This window comes from Rhinolophus sinicus, chromosome 1 (assembly GCF_057876585.1).
Source record: "Rhinolophus sinicus isolate RSI-liver-muscle chromosome 1, RSI-T2T, whole genome shotgun sequence".
Taxonomy (NCBI): domain Eukaryota; kingdom Metazoa; phylum Chordata; class Mammalia; order Chiroptera; family Rhinolophidae; genus Rhinolophus; species Rhinolophus sinicus.
In genome coordinates, this window is record NC_142501.1 from 126,870,895 (window position 1) to 126,893,141 (window position 22,247).

Genomic DNA, 22,247 nt, shown 5'->3' on the forward strand with positions numbered 1-22,247 from the left:
AGTCATATTATCTTTTTTCCCTTGGGTTTCACATCTCTGATATAATTCTCATTTTTAATTTGGTGAAATTCTGAGTTGTTTCATTGACTAATGCTCACGAAGTAAAAGTTATAATTATTTGTGCTAATATAGACAGGAGACAGATATTTTACAATCTTTTTTAAGTCCCTGGATCGCTCATGTTTTAAGAGACACCTATCATTAGGTGTATTCAATAAATGTAACTAAACTGATACATTTTAAATCTCTTGAAAAACTGCCTTCAAATTCAATTCTAGAAATTAAATGTTATTGCCTAATAACCAGTGGTATATTGGAGATGTTTTGGCTTATTTTCTAATTGGTTTTAATTTGGTAATGGCTCATAACAATTTAAAAATTTTGCGGCACTCCAGTTTTTCTACCCCTAAGGATAAGTGAATGAGTGACATACAAACACTTAACCATAAAAGGATGTTGATTATTTAAACGAAACTGAGATAAATCCTTTTTATGAATTAAGTAAACTTGTAACACTAAAAAGATTAATTTCTGTTTTTAAGTTAAAAGTTGTCATCTTATTTGCGAGTACATTCTTATTTGCTATTTTACTTACAGCAATTTTATTTCAATTTTTATAATATGTCTTGCTGAGCAATTGTATGTTTTCTAAATAGTTAAGTAAGTAAATATTTGAATTTTAAAAATGAAGTTCACTTATGTCTATATATCTTGACATCACTTGAATAATTGATGACTAAGATGGCAATGCTAGGGAGTCTTTAAATAGCAACTTCTTTTCTGTGTGTGACACTGTTATTAAAATATCCATTCTTGAGTTTTTCAGCTCCGGGATTTCTGTTTGGTCCTTTTTTATACTTTTCATCTCTTTGATAAAATCCTCCTTCCGGTAATTAATTTTACTCCTGAACTCATTGAACTGCCTTGTGAGCGTTCTCGTATGTCAGTGAGAGTCTTCATGACCACTGTATTGAAATCTTGGTCATGTAGATGACAATCTTCTGTGACTTAGGCTTGGTTTCTGGAGAAGCGTCATCTTCTTCAGTGTCATCACGTCACCTTGCTTGTTCATGTTGCTGGATGGCTTGTTCTTCTGCAGGCGCATTTGAAGGAGTGCACACTTTCTTATTTAGGTACATTTCGGTTTGCACAAGTCAGCAGGTAGATGATTAGACGTCTTTCTTTTGTTTTCCAGTAGATGGCGCAATCGTGCAGCCTCTGTTTTCTCCCACAGGCGCTCCTTGAGTGTGGGAGGTCCAGGGGTCTGGGCTTAGCTGTGGATGTGGGAGTCCCGACCCGGGTGACCAGGGTGATGGGTGTCGCTGCTGTATCCAGGTTGCCAGGGTCTCTGGTCACCATCACCGCGGGGGTGGTGGGGAAGTGGGCGGTTGAGGGGAGCCTGTTTTGGAGCCCGCTGAGCTACTACCTGGTTCCCTATGTCTTCTGGTAGCACTGTGTGTGGTCTGGACGCCAGAGAAGTGTTTCGCTGCCGCTACTGGTCTCTGGTGATGCCGGCGCTGCTGCACCTGGGGAGGGGTCGGGATTCTTGGCAAGGCGGGTGGGGGTGGGTGGGGAGAATGCTGCTGCGGCCCCTCTTACCGTCCCCTGGCTGGGATGTGGGGGCTGCACCCCGACCCCTCCACCACTACTGCCTCTGCTGGGGCTTCAGGCTCAGCCTTGTCCACCTGGACCTGCAGCTGTGGGCCTGTCCTGTCCTTTCCCCCATCCTGCTTCCCTCTCACATCCAGTGCACCCTGCTTCCCTTTTCCCTATGTGTGGTCTTTTAAGGAATCCTAGAGTGTTGAGCAGAAGAAACTTTGTTGGGCTATAGATGCCCGGCTAGTTGTAGATTTTAGTGGAGACAGAAAGGGGTTGTCTCTCTTGCCATGATATTGACATCACTCCCTAAAATATCCATTTCAATCAATGCACCGTGGTTTGTGCTTTTGATGTTGTTTTATGGCCTTAATGCAGAGAAAATAGCGTAGGCCTGTGCTAAATGGGGCTTCAACCTTGTGTTTTCATTTGGCTTCCTCCTAATAAATCATAGGAGAGCAAAGCTGAGGATTTTCAGACAGCCCTTCGGCCAAGTGGAGTCCAAGTCCTTCAAAGTGGTGAACCTGGAGTACTGGGTATAAAAAGAAAGTGAACGGCCAGTGCTTCTGTAGCTTGTTACGCGTGATGCACACTAAAAATGTTCTCATTGGTTGTCACCAGAGAAATCAGAAGATGAAGGGGAGTAAATGCAGAAGCAATGTGAGAAAATATGCTTGTGGACAGTTTTTCTTTAATGCATTTTTGGTAGAAAAGAGGTGTTTAGTTTTTAGTATTTCTAGATAAACTGAAAAATGATGTATTTTAAACTCAATGCCCGCGTTCCAAGGCAGACATCGATCCCTTGTGAGGCATTGGGTTGCCCAATCATGCAAGGCTGAATAAGAGGTGAAAAAGCACCACCCTGTCAAATCCAGAGAGAAGAGTCCCAAGTCACTACAGAATGCCTGGAAAGACTTATGATATTACTGTGATGATGTGAGGTTGGACACAAGTGCGCTAGATGGTGAAGACAATCTATTTTGTGTTTTAAATATCGCTGTAGTTAACCCCCAACGTGGATAGTACCTGTGTTGGTTGATATTGGTCAATCAAGTTTATGTGGAGGAATGGAAAAGCTCTTTAAGGAAAAATTTCCTCAATTTTACCTTGCTTGGTGTAACTAAAGATTTTCTCCTTTAAGTTTCCCATCCTGTGGTTAAAACAATTTGTGCTTTATGTATTGAGTGTGTTGCCTGCTACTAATAGGAGTTATGCTGTGATGTTAATTTCTGTTCCTTTACTTTTATTGATGACTTTCAAGTTGATAATTTAGTTAGAAAGCTATTATTTTGTATCTTCTTCCTAAATATTATTGAGCTACATGACAGTTTTACATTTCATTTTCTCTGAGTTATATTTAGAAGTTGATGGCATTTTCCTGAAGGTGAGGAAGCATGGAACTCTAGCCTCTGTAGGAAGCCTGAAAGCCCATGCCTGGCCCACAGCTCATCGATTTTTGTGACCTCAGATGACGTATGATCTCTATGAGCCTTGGAGTTTACATACATTTATCGAGCACCTTCCTTACATCTTGTTCTATGCAATGTGCTTACGATACGTAATCAAATAAAACATGATATCTCCCCTTAGGGAACATACAGCCTAATGAAGGAGTCAAATTTATCAAAAACCATATATGTAAGAATTTTGTAAACATCTAAGTCTTTTTAAGTTTTCAAGTCTGTCCCTTGTTTATTTGTCCAACAGAGTTGGCAGTAAAATACAGTTGTAATGGTCTCTGCTTATTTTTGGGCCCTTTACCAGTGCTTAAGATGTACATCTTAGAGTAGACCAGGTATCTAGACCAGTACAGTGGTATTCTGATTCTTCTATGAATATGCCAAGCTCATTATGCTCTAGGGCTTTAAAAAAGAGACTTTTTATTAAAAAATATAGCTAACACACAACATTGTATCAGTTTCAGGTGTACACCATAGTTGTTCAACATTTATATACCCAACAAAGTGATCATTGTAAGTCCAGCAACCATCTGACACTGTACCACGCTGTCACGATATTATTGACTATATTTCCCATGCTGTACATTACATCCCCATGACTTATTTATTTTATATCTGGAAGTTTGAACCTCTTATTCCCCTTCACCTTTCCCCTCCTGTTTGAATTATTCAATTGCAATTAACATTCAATATTATTTTATATTAATTTCATGTGTACAGCAGAGTGGTTAGACATTTGTATGATTTAAGTGATCCCCCTGACTAGTCTAGTACCTACGTGGCGCTATACATAGTTATTACCATATTATTGACTATATTCCCTATGCTTGGCTTTATATCCCCATGACTATTTTGTAACTACCAATTTGTACTTAATCAACGCCCCTCCCATCTGGCAAACATCAAAATGCTCTCTATCTATGAGTGTGTTTCTGTTTTGTTGTTAGTTTATTTCATTCTTTAGTTTTCACATATATATGAAATCACATTGCATCTGTCTTTCTTTGTCTGATATACTCCTCTCACCACAATACCCTCCATCCATGTCACTGCGGATGGCGAGAACCCATTCCTTTCCATGGCCGAGCAATATTTCATTGTATATATGTACCACCTTCTCTTTATCCATTCATCCATCAATGGATACCCAGGTTGTCTCCATATTTTGGCTATTGTAAATAATGCTGCAATGAACATATGGATGCACACATTCCCTCGAAGTAGAGTTTTGGGTTTCTTCAGATAAATACCCAAAAGTGGGATTACTGGGTCCTTCTTTGTCTCTTGCTACAGTCTTTCTTTTAAAGTCTCTTTTGTCTAGTATAAATATCACTACCCCAGCTTTTTTTTCACATTTTCATGAAATAACTTTTTCCATCCCTTTATTTTCAGTCTGTATGTGTCTGTCAATCCGAAGTGAGTCTCTTATAGGCAGCATATGTAAGGGTTTTGTTTTCTTATCCATTCAGCCACCCTAGGTTTTTGATCAGAGCATTTAATCCATTTACCCTGAAAGCAATTGTTGATAGATATGTAGTTATTGCCATTTAGTTATTCATATTTTTTTTTTCTGTGTGTGTTGTGTGTGTGTCTTAAAGAAGTCCGTCTAATACTGGTTTCGTGGTGATGCATTCCTTTAGTTTTTTCTTGTCTAGGAAACTCTTTTTCTGTCCTTTGATTTTAATTGATAGTCTTGCTAGGTAGAGTAGTCTTGGGTATACTCATAGACCCTTGCTTTTCATTACTTTGAATATTTCCTGCCAATCTCTTCAGCCTGCAAAGTTTCTGTTGGGAAATCAACTGATAGTCTTATGGGGGCTCCCTTATAAGTAACTAACTGCTTTTCTCTTGCTGCTTTTAAGATTCTCTCTTTGTCTTTAAACTTTGCCATTTTAATTATAAGGTGTCTTGGTGTGGGCCTGTTTGGGTTCATCTTGTTTGGGACTCTGCACTTCCATGGCTTGTATGTCCTTTTCCTTCCCCAGGTTAGGAAAGTGTTCAATCATTATTTCTTCAAATAAATTCTCAGTCTCTTGCTTTCTCTCTTCTCCTTCTGGTACCCCATATGATGTGAATATTGTTACGTTTGATGTTGTCCCAGAGGTCTCTTAAACTATCCTCCTTTTAAAAAAATTCTTTTTTCCATTTGCTGTTCTGATTGGTTGTTTTCTGCTACTTTGTCTTCCCAATCTCTGATTTGAGCCTCTTCTTCATTGTCTGCTGGTGATTCCTTTTAGTGCTTTCTTCATTTTAGTTATTGTATTCTTCACTTCTGACTGGTTCTTTTTTGTGGTTTCTATATCATTTTTTTAATGCTTGCTATTTGAAGTTCACATTAAGTTCCTTGAGCATCCTTATAACCATTGTTTTGAACTCTGTCTCTGGTAGATTGCTTGCTTTAATTTCGTTTACTTCTTTTTCTGGTTTTCTCCTGTTCCTTTATCAGGGTTGTATTTCTTTGTTTCCTCATGTTGGCAGCTTCTCTGTGTTTGTTTCTATGTATTAGCTAGACTGCTACATCTCACGGTCATGCCAGGTGGCCTTATGTAGTCGGTGCTCTGTGGGGCCCTGGCAGTCTCCCTGATCACCTGTGCTGGGTACTCCAGGAGTGTCCCTTATGTGGGTCATGTGTGCCCTCCTGTTATATTTGAACCTTGATTGCTATTGGCATGTCAGTGGGTGGGATTGACCCTCAGTCTGACTGGCTGTGGGATTTGGCCACATCCATAGCTTACGGGCTGCTGTACAGGAGGCTTACCACATGGAGTGGGATTTGCCCAAATGGCTCTGGTGCCTGTTGAGACTTCCCTTTGTGTGTGCCACTTGTGGGACTAATTGGGTGGTGGTTTGCTGTGGTGTGGTTCTGGGGCCTCTTGGCGGTGGGACTCCGGGGCAGGCCCAGGTCAGCCACTGCCTGTGACTGGCTGGGGACTACCTGGTAGGAGCTACAGAGTGATCCGTGGTTGGTCACTGCCTGGGCTGTACCTGGAGGCATGTGGGAGAGGCCACACTGTGAACTGCGGACTACAGCAACCAGTATCGGGCTGGGGAAGCGCCACAAAAAGCCAGGATACTCCGAGGCCTGCTGCCAGCTGCTCCCACAAGGTTCAGCCACTGATAAAGCCTTGTGCAGTGTGGAGTGGGTGTGGTGGGTCTCAGTGAGTCACCACGGTGGGGAAAGCAGAGTTCACCAGACCAATCAGATTCAGATTTGGCCATGGTCGTGCTCAACACAGGAAAAACGGCCCCACCTGCCGGCTGCATGGCAGAAGGACCCCACACAGGGAATATGGCAACTGTCCCTCTAGTCCTCACCCTGACGCCACACAACTCAATCTTTCCCTGTATGTCTCCGAGGCCCCCCTGAATCACTGTTCCTCCTCTGGAGCCCAGGGTGAGTGCCAGCGAGCGAGTCTGTTCTTGGGCCCTTTAAGAGGACATCTGGATTTCCTGCAGCCTTCCATCCCACCTGGACATTTGGAATCCCCACTGTTTTTCACAGCCAGATGTTGTGGGGACTCCTCTTCCCAGTACCAGTACTTTGGCTGGGGAGCCTGGTGTGAAATTGGGTTCCCTAGCTCCTCTGTGGCCAAGATATCTCTCCCAAGTTTCATCCTCTGCATAGAGGTTTGGGGCCAGCCCATTTCACTTCTCCACCTCTCCTACCCTCTCAACGTGGCTTCTTCTTTATATCCTTAGTTATAAAACATCTGTTCAGCTAGACTTCAGATGGTTCTTCAGGTTGATTGTTCTGTAATTTAGTTGTTATTTTGATGTGTTCATGGGATGAGGCAATCACAGCATTTATCTACTTTGCCATCTTGGATCTCACCACCTAATTCTTCTCACCTTTCTATATTTTTTGTCAATGGAAAAGTATAAATAATATTGCAGATATATTATCTTTATTAATGTTGGACTTCAAGCTACTTCCACCAGCTGAACACAGTTGTCACCTAGAAATAAACAGAAAAATCATGGAAATAAACGTTTAGGAAAAGAGCATTTTGGGGGAAAGATAATAATGTTACATTGGTAATTCCTTAATTCAAGTCATATAAAAATGTGATTACATTTTATATTGTTGAGTAATGGTAACATAAAACTGTTTCATGAAAGGTCTCTCCCTTCATCTGGTATTGAATTATTGATTTTATAAGGCCTGTCTGGTAATGTTGTTGTCACATTATTCATTTTATAAGTTCTCTCAATCATGCTCTTGTCTAAAAAGTGTTATGGAAAACGTCTCTGAAAATATTAGAAAACATGATCACCACCAATTTGTCTTCAAACACCTAAAATTTGAAAAGCATTGGATATCACCTTATTGTCACCACAGTGTTTATTATGTTCAGTATACTATTAGGCTGGTGCAAAAGTAATTGTGGTTTAACACATTAAAAGTAATTGCAAAAGCCTCAATTACCTTTGCACCAACCTAGTATTTTAAGCCCTGTTTCAGGAATTTAGAGAGTGGATAACTTTTATAAGAAAGACTTAAATAAGAACATTCTAGATGGAACACTTGTAATATAGTTTGAAATATTCCTACACATTTCATAATTAAGTAGACTATAACTGCAATTACTTGAATATTTCAAAAATTGGCCCTAATTTCGAGAAAGGAAACAAAGTTAAAATTAAAGAATTATATATTGTTTTTGTTGTTTCTAATTCTCAAAAGTCATGAATCAAAAACTAAGTTTGAAAACTGCCTGTAGGCCGCACTTCTCCTTTCTTCAAGCAGATTTTCTAAAATCTTTGTTTCCATATGAATAAAGAAATGTTTCAGTCATAATACAGATTATAAAATATTTTTGCTTATTGTTTTTGCCAGTAGAATTTTCACATGACATGACAGTACCACTTTCATCATTTTATGTGTTTAAGGTTCTGTGCTGAAAAAATTAGTAGCTTAGAACATACCTTAAGATTTTAATTTTCTAAAAGTACAAGAAAGGAAAGCTCATTTTAAGGAAAAATCCATTAAAGTAAAAAGAAAAAAAAAATCCCCAAAAAACTGAGTAAACTTTTATAAAGGTGTTTTTTCTAAGAATTACAAAGCAATGCATTAGTGTAAAATATAACTTGACTTTTTAAACTTCTCTGTACCAATCAGATCAAACATGACCCCCCTGAAATTATTTGTATTCACTAGACCAGTATCAATTGTACTTTTTATCAGATTAATCTAAATAGCATCACATATATATGTTCTCTATTATCTAAAATCAAAATAAGTAGAAATTTATTTTAATTTATTTATGTGATTTATTTTGTATTTATACAATCCCCAAGTTAGATCTAGTCTCTAAAAGTATTATTTAAAGGCCACATTTCATAAGATATATATCATTCCTACAATAATGTCTCTATTTAACTTAAATACTATAAATAATATTTGATTTATTTCAGATGCAGCAGGAGTTGGAAAAAAATATAACTAGAGAACTAAAAGAAGGTATGTTGCCACAGTGTATTAATTCAAGTTAGATATCGTTGATTTCTGGAATAAACTATGAATAGTAACTGGCATCCCTTTCCATGTTTAGATAATAGATACTACATTAAATATTTTCTTGGGCTGGCCCAGTGACTCAGGTGGCTGGAGCGTCATGCTCCTAACTCCGAGGTGGCGGGTTCGATTCCCACATGGGCCAGTGAGCTGTGCCCTCTACAGCTAAGACTGTGAACAGCAGCTCTCCCTGGAGCTGGACTGCTGTGAGCAACTGGAGGTTGGCATAAGCTGCCCCTGGCTGCTGAGTGCTGCCGTGGGCTACCATGTGCTGCTATGAGTGGCCGGCGTGAGTGGCTGGCAGCGGGCGAGAGCTGCCGTGAGCTGACTGGCGACTGACTGCCACACTTGGGGGGAGCGCAAGGGTCATAATACCAGCATGGGCCATGGAGCTGTGTTCTACACAACTGGACTGAGAAACAACGGCTGGAACCGGAGTGGGGAGGGGGAAGATGGAAGACGGGGGGGACATTTTCTTATGCATAGCAAATGAAAAAGGTTGAAAGCATAAACATCGTAATGAAGAATACATTTATTCCTGATTACTTATCATGCTGTGTAGCTTTTTAAAAACCTCAAAAGCCCATGTATCTCTGTATTTCTGGCTGTCTCCTTCCTTTCCTCTGCCATCCCTACGGAACTGTCCACCTGCACATTGAACACTGGACTTCATGGGACTGCTGAATGGCTCAGTTGGTTAGAGCACGAGCTCTGAGCAGCAGGGTTGCCGGTTCGATTCCCACATGGGCCAGTGAGCTGCACCCTCCACAACTAGATTGAAGGAAAACAACTTGGACCTGATAGGCCCTGGAGCAACAAACTGTTCCCCAATATTCCCCAGTAAAAAAACAAAGCAAAACAAAAACAGCTGGGCTTCATCAACTTGTCATGTTTTTGCCAGTGATATGAGGCCCAATAACCAGACTCATCTAGTGATACTTAGGCAATTACAGTTCATATAGCTGTCACCTGCTGGGTGACATTTAAATCTCTAGTCATTGAGTTTGTCATTGGTTTACCATGTACCCTCAGGAGAAACTCCAAATTCTTTTGCATGGAGTAAAAACACCCACATCAATTTAGTTCTTGCCAAATAATTCAGCCTTATGTCTTGCTACTAAACCTAGTCTGCCCCTTTGCTGTAGCATCTAGCTGAACTGGACTACTTCTCATTCCACAATGTTCTCCCCCACTCCAGTCTTTGCATCTGCTTCTTCTCTCTATCTGGCATCCTCTGTCCTTCTCCTTCAGGCATCAACTGCCATATCACCTCCACCAAAGCGTAGACAATATTGTCACAAAATAGGGATGTCCTTTCTGTGTGTTCCCATCACCTGTTTTGTATTTGTCTGGTATATGTGACTCTGAGTGGAAATTGCCTGTTCATCTGTTCCTTCAGTTTATAGTAGATGATAGGTCAGGGGTGGACCATGTCATCTTCATCTTGTAACATCAGTGCTTGTCATATTACTTTGTTAACAAATGAATGAAGAATGAGACAACCAGAAGCTCTGATACTTAACTATAATAGCAGTTAATTCAGTGGGCAACCATGGGCAAATTATATTGAATAGTAATCTCCTGTTGTGTATTGTTGCCTCATATAGGATTTTTCATTCTCCTTAACACTTATACTTAGTTATATTTTAGATAAAGAACATAATTCTTTGTTTTTCTTTCTAGCTGCTGCTGAATTTGAATCTGAATCCTATAGACTTTTTCCTCCAGTATCTACTGATGATCTAGTTTTGAAAGCATCACAAGAATATGTACAGATTTTGAATAAAAAGTATATGATCTGAAACATAAATAGTACACATTTATTTACTGGAGTGTTTATATAACACTTTGTTTCCCATGTAACATATGGCATGTGAAAATATTAAAGAAAAATATTTTTGTATCATAGGTGTATAATGAAAATTTATGTACTATTTTAAATTATGTTTCTTGGCATCTAACTTCTAAGCAGATTTGTGAATAAAAAACAGAATTGAGTTTTACATACTCATACTGCCCGAATACCAGCTGTTTAAGTAAAACCCAAACAACCAAGTTGTAATTAATACTTCAATGATGTTAATTGCTAACTTTCTTATCTTTTCCAATTTTTGTCACTGCCGTATTTCCCCGAAAACAAGACCAGGTCTTATACTAATTTTTGCTCCAAAAGACGCATTAGGGCTTATTTTCAGGGGATGTCTTATTTTTTCATATACAACAATCTACATTTATTCATGTTCAACAATCGGCATTTATTCGTTTATTCACGTACAAAGACCTACATTTATTCAAATATAGTCATGTCATCTTCTGGAACATCGGGGCCAGGTACCCTTGATCCAATGATAGCTACCACTTTCATATCACTTTATATTTTATAGAAACATTTTTACACATTTCTAAATAACTTTTTTACAAAGACCATCTTAAACAGAAAAATCACCAACGAGAATCACATAAGTGAGAAGTACTTGTAATAAATAGACGATGTAAGCGATATGTGTTTGTGGTGGGAGCTGAAAGATGGCACAGCATTGCCTCCTTCCACCCATTTTTTTTTCTCTGTGCATGTCTGAGAATGATCATGAAAGCGCGAGAACATTGATTTTGGTATTACAAATACATTTTAGCAAGTAGGCAACTACTCAAATATGGAACCCTGAGTAATGAATGTATCGTCTGTTTACATTTAAAGATTTATCTCCCAGACCACTCAGAGCTGTTAGATAAATCTGCCAGCAGGTGGCACCCAGAGACCGACTAATGTCCAAGCCCATTGTGGCTCTGATGACAGAAGGCGCCTTTGCAAAGTCTGTTAGATTTTAAGGGTTTTTGATTTGTTTTTGGTGTTTTTTGTTGTTTGGGTTCTTTTTTTTTTTTTACACTTTGTGAGTTACTGTGAAGAAAGAAATAACAGGTAGCAAAAATAAGCAAATACTGGGCAATTATAAAGTTTATGAAGTTTCACAGCGGTTACGTGGTCACATTCTCTATCACTTTTTTTTAATCTTGCTCTCAAGACGATACTTGAAAGCTCTGTGCAACTTCTGTCTCACAAGCCTCCTCTCCTGGGACCTCGCTTTTCCCTGAATGACGTGACTTCTATGAAAGTTCTTACCCAGCCCAGGGCCTGAGGTCACAGGCTCCCCAAGGAAAAGTCACTACTTTTGTCAGATGGCTGCTTTGTGTTTCTGATGACTTTCGGACAGAGAATGCTCATCACCATAGATACTCGTCCCAATAAGCATTTTCTGCTTTCATTTGGATGAAAAACCCAAGGATCCGTCAGAAATTAAAAGCAAACAGAACCAGGAAGAAAACAGCATCAGCAAAGTCGGGAGATATGGCTGGTTGTGAACAGACATCAGAGACGAACGGCAGAGAAGATGAAGCGGGAGATTATGGAGGAAACAGGAAAGAGACAGAGGGCCTTTTCCTCAACCACATTGGAGACTGGCTCGATTTTATGACAGCCCAGGACCTACAGTAGATGTAGGGGTCGCTGTAGCGGCTTCCTGCACCTTAATTTATCACAGTCTTCTCTGAAGTGAAACGACCCACTGGAGTATGAGGTAAGCACCTGGCAGCAGTGCCCTTCCGTTACTCTCCTGTCCTTTGTTATATGGTGTCCTCCTCCAGATGTGACACATGACACAATGTTATTAGTTTTCCTTTAAATAGTTTTCTCTTAAATAATTTAAGTTGCGAGGAAAACTTGTTGTCCTTCCTCCGCTGTGTGTACCATTTCCTGGGCTGTCCCCACCTGGCTGCCCATTTGGGTTTCCATCAGCTCCATTTCTCCTCAGCCTGAAGAAATTCCTTTGAACTTCCTTTGTTGACACTTTCTCTTTTTCATGGTTCCAACTGTGTTTCTAATTGCTTATTGACACAGTTTATGAGGGCTGCTTTAAAACCTCTGTGGGATGACTGTCATACCTGAGTGATGGTGGTGTAGGCAGCTGTTGCTTGTCTTTCGTTCGGCACAATACTTTCCTTGTTCTTGGAATTATGACTAATTCTCAGTGGAAATCTGGACATTTGGGGTATTTGGTATTAAGCTTTAGAGCCCCCTAAAAGGTCTGATAAAATTTTATAGTGTGGCAAATTCACAGAAGAGAGAAAAAAAGAAAAACCAAGAATTACAGACAAGTGAGAGAGTGGACTTTGAACATTTGAAAGTATAGTAAGTGGTTAGCTGCTTTGGGAGGTCGTCTCCCTGTGATCACTTCCCAGGATGTCAGTATTTCAACAGCAGTGACACGGGAGGAAAAGAAAACAAACAAAAAAGCCAAAGCAGCAGTAGGTTAGGTTGTTTGAAGTATACCTTTACTTTGCGGGGTAGGGGACTGGGTTTAGAGACTTTTATTTTCTGATCCAGGGACTCGAGCCACATTGCAACTGATCAGGCTGAGCGACGTTGACTAAACCAGCCAGCTTCTCCTCCTTGAGGTGTTCTCCAGTCATCAACTGGAACCAAAAAACAGCAGTGACCACAGATACCGTGTTAATATTCATTCTCAAGTGGGGGGTCTGGATGACCAGCAAATCTAGAAGATAGAGGGGGTCTTAGTGAAGTAACTTCCTGGGCTGGGTAAAGAGAGGTTTCTTTTAAAATGGCTTAAGTATATTATAACCATGTGCTATGGCATTACCCTGTTATACACGGTCAGAAATAAATATACTTACATGCTCTTGGGCACGGACACAAAAATAAACCAACATATTCTATTTTTGCAGGTATGCTGTTCTACACCTTACGGAGATAAACTATTTGTGTTGATATTTTAAACTCCCAAGAGAGCAGAAATGAATTCTGCCTCTTTTAAAATAATGCCAATCTGGTCTAATATATAAAGTTAACAAATATTTCAAGGGGATGATGAGGAAGGTGAGTTAATATCCTTATCATTTAATTTCTTTCAAGTACTCAGAAATAATTTATGACAATGGATGAAAAATTGTGCACCAGACCTAGAGATGGATAAATGATAAAAGTCACGTCAGCAGAGGGCTTCCATTTTAGCAAGGGAAGTAAACTCTCTCAAGATATAATCATTTTCTGATAGGAAATGGTAAATCACTGAATAATTATTATTGATTAAAGTTACTGATATTAACTCGTAATGATTCCTGTCTGCTCCTCTATTTTCCCTTCCTTTTGTCAGTCTGTCAATTTGTTATTATACATTCAACCAATATGCATTAATTACTCGGGGAAAGAGTAGCTCTTAAAAAAGCTGCCCTACGAATGTAACAATCTGTGGGAAACAGAAAATAAACCAAATAGGTCAGTGAACTCTATGGTGTGTTATTTAGGGATACGTGCCAGGAGCAAAGGAAGTCAGGGTGGAGGGAAAGTGCTGCGAGGGCTGCATTTTTTGATATAGTAACAGAGAAGGGATGACATCTGAGTTAAGACTTAAGGAGGTGGAGGAGAGAGCATCCAGCTACCTGACGAGGAGCATTCTAGCAGAGAACAGCCAGTGCAAAGGTCTTGAGACAGGCCTGGCATATGTGGGAAACAGTAAAGGAGCCATTGGGCTGCACTGGAGTCAGAGGGCAGAGTCGTGGGACATGGAGGCAGAGACGTAGGAAGGGGGCACCCGTTGGCCCTTGCAGCTTTTGTCAGGAATATGGCCTTTGCTCTGAGTGAGATGGCTGGCCACCAGACGTCCAGAGAAGGAGTACCTGATCAGATCTGCTTTTTAACCCACTGGCTGTGGCTACTGTGTGTGAGGATGGAGCAGACAGCAGCCAGTGGCTGAAGATTAATGAGCATATTTGGTGTGTGCGGGGGGTCTGCAGATACCACCGTGACCCATAAGTTTGAGATGCTTCTGAGACATCCAAGTGGAGCTGAGTAAATGGATCTGTAAATCTGCCCAGGGCCGAGCTCCGGGCTGCAGATGATTTTGGAGCCTGTATTTAGACGGTGTTTAAAGCATGAGACTAGATGAAATCACGGAGGATGTGGGTGTGGCTAGAAAAGAGACGAGACCCAGGACTGACATCACTCCACAGTGAAGTTGAGGAGGACCCTGCAGAGGACACGAGATGGAAGGTGAGGGAGGTGACGGGGAAACAGAGCCACCGTCAGAAAGCCAGCTCAGAAAGCGTTGCTAGGAGAGTGACCCACTGGGCCAAGGAGAGTGAATGAGACTCTGCTGGTTTCAGCAAAGATGGCCATGGTTGACCCGATGAGGGTTTGGGCAAAGTGGGAGCAGATGCCTGATTTGCGTGGGCTTGAAAGATGGTGAGATGAAGGTCGCTGACTTCACGGAGTTTCTGTATAAAAGGAGAAGCGGCTGTAGCTGGACGGTGAGTTCAGCTCAAGGGAGGATTTCTTTTCATAAGATGAGAGCACGTTCAGACGCTTCTCGGAGTAATATGTGCGGGAGGGAAACCTGACGATGTGGGCAGAGGATGGGACTACCCAGGTTTTATTTAGATCAAGGAGTAAGGCAAGAAGAGGAGGGCGTGTGCTAAGGATGTTACTATATTGATGGATCCTAGAATATAAGCAGGGTACGGACCGAGGGGACGCTAGAGTGACAGAGAAAAGGTGGTCTGAGGACGTGGAGAAAACATGACTTCCAGCAACTTGCTTAAAAGAAGAGGGAGGACAAGAGTGCCCTTTGGGGACTGGAATAAGTTGAATCCCATCATTCTCCTGCTCCCCAGTGTCTACAAGGGAACAAGCCACTTATAAAGTGTCCTCATCATAGCCGATGTTCTTCTTGAGGCCATCCAGAGTTTCTATGTCCTCTGGTGCCAACTGGAAATCAAACCTCTCAGAAATGTGAGGAGATCAATTCAACTTCCCTGAGGCAATGACTTCCCCCACCCCCACACAGACACACAAATTGATGTAAGAATTTACATAGGTTTTCTGAGATGGTAGTCATGAACCTGGGGTCTTTCCCTGGCAAAGTCACGGCAATCTGTCAGATCACTGAGGCTGGCAATTGAGATCACCCTCAGAGACTTCTCCTGGGGGCTGTGGTCGTAGCAAAGGAATCCTAGAAATTTTTGAGTCCAAATCTCCTGTCCTCAAACTCCTTCATTTTGCAGCTGAAGCAATCAAGAGATGACTTGCCCAGGACCATCTTCTTGGGTTAGAGACCAGGTTTGGGACCCAAACCTGACCATCTGTTTAGTGTTCTTTCCAACCCCGCCCTGCTCTCCACCTCGCAGCAGTTGGAGGCAAGACCAGTTAAATAGAGCCCTTGTGTGCACAGAGTATACAAGGGCACGAGCTCTGCCCCATACACACCGACAGCCTCTCCAGTAACCAATACCAGGGCACATGCTGTGCCTCTGTCAGCCCCTCCTGCCCACAGCCTGCTGTGCAGGGCCCCCTGGGCTGTGGGGGGTCACTGGTGCTTTTCAGCCAATGGCATTAAGCACCGGGTCCTCCAGGAGAACTGGCTTGTTCTTGCTCACCCTGGGAGGGAGGCAGAGATGCCATGTGTCTGGGGTTGCATATCCATCTCACCAGGGGCTGCCAGTTCGACTGGGGTGGCTAATTTTCTAGAATCTTCCTTATTACTTTCTGGCTGTCTCAAGGTCTGGTGTCGCTTCTTTTGGTAAATCCAAAGAAGAAAGACAAGAGAAAGTGGGGCAGGAAGGGAAACTTGGGTACTTCCTCATTTTTCAAATATTTCTGAGAAATTCCGTGAACGATTGAATAAGTCAAGAAGACAAAATTGTTGTCCAAGCTAAGACCCAATAACCCCAATCATAATCAATAACCAGCTATTTTATAAGAATTTGCTATTTCAAAAAATGCTTTCAATTAATGGTCAGTTTTATTCCTCTTGAAGAGATAAGGAAGTTAAAACTTACAGACGTGGTTACTCATCTCACGTCACTCAGCTATCAAGTGTCAGAATCGTGGCTCGGGCTCACTTTGTCACTCTTCAAAGCTAAAGCTCCTGAATTGTATGCACATTTGAATCAGTAATGTTATTATTCGATAATGTTTTACTGAGTCTTTACAATGTGGACGAGAGAAAGAGTTGACAGAGATGGGTTATTCCCGCTGTCCATCCTTAATTCCTCCCCCCGACAGTTGAGAAAAGACCCCAGAAGGCACAGCATCTATGACGAGAACAACTTTCCAAAGACCGTTACCACGCATTCCTGGAGTGAGAGCCCAGGGCGGTGTACGAGATCAGGACAAGGTCCTTGGACTTGCAGAATTCCAGGAGTTCGCTCTGCTTGAGGTGCAGGTGACAGTCCACCTGCAGAATGCTAAGCAGCCCTGTCGGGCTGTAGGAACACCAATACCAGATGTATAGGGAACATGCAGTGCTGAGTGGCACACTGTCAAAAATATTTGGGAATACCAGCCTCATGGGTCAGCAGGTGATCGTCACCCTCAGCTGTGCCCGGGGAGCTCCCAGAGGCTTAGCTCTGCTTACTGCTCAGAGACAGATAGCATCGCAGTGTTGGTTAACAAGCTCAGATGACGAGGTCAGCAGATCTTCTCAGTCTCTCAGGCTGGAAACCATGTGATTGGATCTGCCTCAAGTATTGAAGCTTCCGTGCCCATGAGAACACCCGCTGCCCCCCTGCAACCGATCAGCCTCAACTTGGCCAAATTCCAGTCCCCCTGAGAGCTCAGGGAACGTCCAGCTTCTCCCTTGATTCTTCACCAATGACTCCAGTCAAAACCAACTTTCTTTCCTTTCTCTAAACTGGTGATCTCCAGAAGTGGAGGTAAACCTCCCACAGGACAGAAAATATAACTTTGTAATTTTCATCTAAAAATAAGAGAAGAAAATAAGACTTTCTAATATTTAACCCATGGATTGACTATCACCCTCTCAATCTGCATGGAAGGAGTTTAAAAGTAGAGCTGAGCCTTGCCAGTCATCCCCACGCCCCTGGCTTCTTTCATGATTCTCCGAGGTAAGGAAGTGTACCTGTTCCTCCTTAAAGTGGATGCATCTTAACAAGTAACCTTCTTAATTGAAAAAAACCAACATTCTATGGTGGTAAAATATACGTAACATAAATTTACCATTTGAACCATTTTTAAGTGTAAAGTTCAGTGATATTAGGTACATTCACAATGTTTGGGACTGATTTTGTGCCATCGAGAGGCTCAGTGGTTCTCACGGTGCAGAACTCAAGAATTGTTTGACCTAAAGATGAATTGCGCACTTTCTTTTACACACGCGTGTTCCAATTTTACTGACTTTTATAAGATAAGTCACTAGTCCGCTACCTCTGAATCTCTAGGCCCAACCACCATAATACCTAATAGATTATACTCCAACCTGACCCTTAGGTGTTTTTTATAAAGTGACATGGCCTTGGGGACTGTGTTCAACAACTTGAAACACACATTGAAGCAACGATGTGCAAAGGTACAGCACAGAGAGGGGTGCCATTGGTGACCTGTTGAAATGCGGAAAGAGTAAGCTGAAGAGGAGGGAGAAGAGGTCGGGGTGGGTTGCGGGGGCTCCCGGGCTTGTACTTGAGCCCTGGCTTCTCAGGATCATCTGCAGCTGCCTGCAGTGAAAGCTGCACACGCCACTGGGTTTGGCCAATCCTGCCTCCTTACACATCACCAGGGCCTGCGGGGGAAGGCGCCTATGAGGGGTGATCTGTATAACTGGCTGGAGAAGCGTAATAAGTGGAAGCATGCAAAAATTGGGGGCTCGGGATGGGAGAGAAAACAAGACAGAGCAGGAGGGAGAAAGTCCGGAAAGGTGCAGGTGTCAATAAACAATACAGGAATTGACCCAGTAAGAGGAGAATGAAGAAGAAAGACTAGGAAAAAATGGGTAAGAGGCTCAGAATAAGAGAAGAATGCAAGTGGCCAGGACAGAGGTGAAGGAGGCAGCAAGATCTTCAGCTGGACACCTAGAAAAACGAGATTGAGCGACCATGTAACAGGCTCCCAGAAAATAGGAAGTGGCGCTCGGTGGAGCGTGGTGACCGGAATGTGGCTCTGTGTTTTCTCTTTGACCTCATTTCCTATTAAGGCCACCAAACTCCTTCAGCTCTAGTCACACATGCGCCCTGCTGACTCTCCAACAGATTCTCTCCTGCCTCACAACTTTGCCTTGGCCGTCTTCCTGCCTGTGTCACTCCTCCAAATGTCCACAACACCGATTTCTTATTTCCTGCCAGGCTGTGCTCAAATGTCGCCTTCTCAAGGAGGGCCAGCCCGCCCATTCTGTTTTCAGTTGCCTACCTCTGTCCCCATCCACCCCACCCCTCAGGTCCCTTAATCACCTTTACTTTGCCATTATCACTTCCCTCCCACCCCCACCCCAGTAGCACCTATACTCCAGGGAGCAGAGACCTTGGTTTTATTCACTGATGTTGAGTAGTGAGTGAGTACATCACAGGCACTTAGTATTTATTTAATTATTAAGTGGATGAATTGTGAAAACTGAGGCAAATGGACATTCAGGGACTTGCCTCAGTCTACACAGGTGGCAGAATTGGACTCGATCCACCGTTTCTGAATTCCTGTCCTTCCTCTCTCCCCCAAGCAGAAGCTGTACTCACTGCTCACATGGCACAGAGACCCACTGTGTCGAAAATGAGCTTTCCATGTGTGTCCTATGGCAAAGCTTCCTCCCCAGGCTAGAACACAGAAAAGGAGGAGAGGTTGTACAAAGTTGTATCTGGCTCCAACTTTGAGGAACATACAAAATTGTTTGGAGCCTGTTTGGAGCCTGTAGACCTTGAGGCTGTTTGGAGCCTGTAGACCTTGAGGCTAATGGAACAATCTATGCTTATTCTTGAATGAATTTTAAGGTTAGGTGTTGCGTCCAGCGCAACATGGGCACTGAGGGTGAGGGAAGGGGTGGCATTGGGTTAGGTTTTAAGAAAGAAAGAAACAGAGACTTAATGCAGTTAAATCTCAGAAGGCCAGGTGGTCTCGCAGTCACCAGAGACTGGAGCCCCGATTCGCCCAACTGGTGGTTTTTATTGATAATTGTACAAGGAAGTAGCATTGTCTTGCCCACGGTCTGTGAATCTCATACATCATGTCACAAAACTGAATCAAACCAATTATCTTTGTCCCCAAGCAGCCGGAGCAGAAAGTCTTGTGATGACTTAGGTGAGGTATGCACCTCCCTGGAGGGCAAGTCTCTCATGTTTTGACAGTTCCCTTGAGATAAGTGGAGAGAGCTGATCTTTATTGCCCTCATGAGTTCTCTCACAATCAGGTGAGAGAGGAAAGCCAGAGTCAGCAATGGCTTTTCCCAGGCAGGGAAGAAGGGGAGGCAAGGTTCCTTCTCATATTTTCTAAGGCAGCTCATTGGGGGTCCCCACTTGGTTCCGCCTGGTTTAGGTTGTATCTCACGTGAGATATCTTACCCATCTTTGGTTACAAACCAACATTTGCAGACCAAACAGAGAGACATAAGGTGTAAAACATTGAGATAAGCAAAGTCCCAGAAAGGCACAGTCTCACAGACTTTTCTTTCCTCAAGGAAAGACACTGGGGACAGTGGGCAAGGCTGCTGTGTGACAACAGTTAGGCTAAGGTACAAATACTCCCCCACCACAGCTAATTTCAAGCTACCAATATGGGGGAAAGACGCTCACAGTCGAATCTGGTGAGCCCACGAGCTGGCCCTAGCACATGGCAGGGTTTCACCTCTTCCTCTAGGTTTACACTCGCTACACGATCTATAGATTTACTTTCCTAAATCAGTTCACTCTGTAAGAGATTATTAAATAGTTTTCAACCTCTGGGTTGAAAATCCAATGCTGAAAATTTTCTACCAGTGAAGGTCTAACTTTAGATGGAATCCATTAAGCTACATAAACTTGGAGAAACACTTCAAACAACATCTGAGGAAGGACAAAAATGTAAAAGAGAATAAACTCGGTTTTCAATCAGAAGTATCTCATAATTAATTACTTTTTTGGTTACTAAGTCGGTTCTTTGGTGACACTTTCTGCTTCACAATTTTGTTATTTTCTTGGCTGCTTCCTTTTTTCCTGGCCACCAGGCTGGACTTTTTAAGTTACCCATAAGTTTTGTCTTATCTAGGACAGCCCATTTTTAAGATTTCTAAAATGAAAATTTGTTATTTTTGAAGAGACAGATTACAGTGTATTTCAAAACCACGTGGCTTTGCAGACGTTATTGCACAATGTGGCGTAATGAACTTCCCAGCACGTGCCCAGCCTCCGTGTAGTTCAGTTCCTAAAGTGCCGCCTTCTCAGCCTGCTTGCTACTGACCTCTGTTTAGATCTCTCCCTGTCCTCTCACCTGGACATCTGATCTTGGCCGCACTGCCCAGAACAGCTTCCAGCTTTGTCATGCCGAGTTTAAAAATGCTTCTGAGACCTTTGAGCTGGCACAAAGCCAGCTGAGCAAGTGGATCAGACCATACCAGGGCTTGTCCGATTATGAAATACCTGTTGTTTTTTTGTGCCCTTTGATACAGACTGCCACCTTGATCCCTCCGCTCTGCAATTCCCCCCTCAATACTTATACTCAAGCATCTTTAAACTTGAGTTGCTATTTGCCTGCTGATCCCTCCATTGTATTTTAATTTCCTTTAACCAACTTCCTTACTAAAGTCACTGTCGACATAGGAGGAAATGTTAGCGGTTGATAATACCTCACACTGTAAGAGACATAATGTATTACATTGGAAAAATGATGTGAATGCCTACCTTTAAAAGAATGTTTCCAGCTCTTGTCTCTTCCAAAGGAGGTAAATGGTATCCAGTAGCATGTTTCCCCACCACCAATTTTTATGTGTAATACTAATGATCGAAAGTCAGTCTCTAACTCTATTTCCCTTTAAAATAATTCTTCTTCTGGAGAGTCGCTATTTTGATCTTGCATCAGGAAAATTCAGGACCGAACTAAATATTAGGTTGTTGCCAGGAACCAAGGCTGGTTACAATGGCTGCTAGAAAAACTGGAAAAACAAAGGCATCTACTGAGGAAATCCTGCCAGACAAGTTGTGACAATTTGAAAATGAAAAGAATGCTAACAGTGTTATTTGGAAAAAGCTGAGTCTGTGAAAAGCCATGAGTTCATAACGATACTGAAAAAAAGAAAATTAAGATGAAGTTTCGGAAAAGGCAGTTGAAATAGCTTTTAAAAGGATGAACAAAAGTATAACATGTTTAGTTTCTCACTGACTTCAATGTTAGGAAAAGTAAATGCATGTGAGTAATTTTTCTCCTATATTCACGTCAGGTTATAAAATAGAGCTACGCACGTCTCTGTTTTTGTAAACAGGAAGTTAAGTGTGAGCTGAGCAGTGGTGAAAGTGTGCCAAGTACAGGGAGAACTGTGGCAGGTCCATTGGCAGGAAGTGTATCCAAAAGGAACAACCTGGTGAAACACTGGAAACGTTCACACAACTAGAAAACACAAGAGACTCTAGTAAAAAAAAAAAAAAAAAAAAAATTACTAGCATATACTAGAGACTTTTGTCTTGACTGGGTATAAGACAAACACACAACATGGAATGCCAAGCCACCTTAACATGGAAATGGGGGAAATATTGCCTTCATTCCAATGATAACAATTTCAAAATACTTAGGAGTCAATTTCACAAGAATTATACAGCTTCTACAGAGAAAAACAATCTATAGAATGGCACTGATGACATAAAATAATATCTGAACAAGTGAAAACGTATGTAAAATTTTGGGCTAGAAAGACAGTTTA

General features: G+C 41.9%; 1 protein-coding gene and 1 long non-coding RNA gene across 7 annotated transcripts in view; one reads left to right on the forward strand and one right to left on the reverse strand.

Moving 5' to 3' along the window:
- Window positions 1–10,477, forward strand: part of LOC109456700 (ankyrin repeat domain-containing protein 26) — a 99,608-nt gene extending 89,131 nt beyond the window's left edge. For 5 of the 6 annotated variants that reach the window (XM_088789344.1, XM_088789341.1, XM_088789337.1 and 2 more), the window contains 2 exons: window positions 8,472–8,517; window positions 10,255–10,477. In XM_088789344.1, coding sequence (XP_088645470.1) covers window positions 8,472–8,517; window positions 10,255–10,373 — 165 coding nt within the window. In that variant the 3' untranslated portion in view covers window positions 10,374–10,477. The other variant, XM_088789340.1, reaches the window with a different exon arrangement.
- LOC148759254 (uncharacterized) lies at window positions 1,589–21,681 on the reverse strand. Its single transcript, XR_016018284.1, has 3 exons — window positions 21,235–21,681; window positions 12,899–13,041; window positions 1,589–7,012 (listed from the first exon to the last, which is right to left on the reverse strand). It is a non-coding gene; the product is annotated as an uncharacterized LOC148759254 (long non-coding RNA).
- Between the last annotated feature and the right edge of the window lie 566 nt (window positions 21,682–22,247).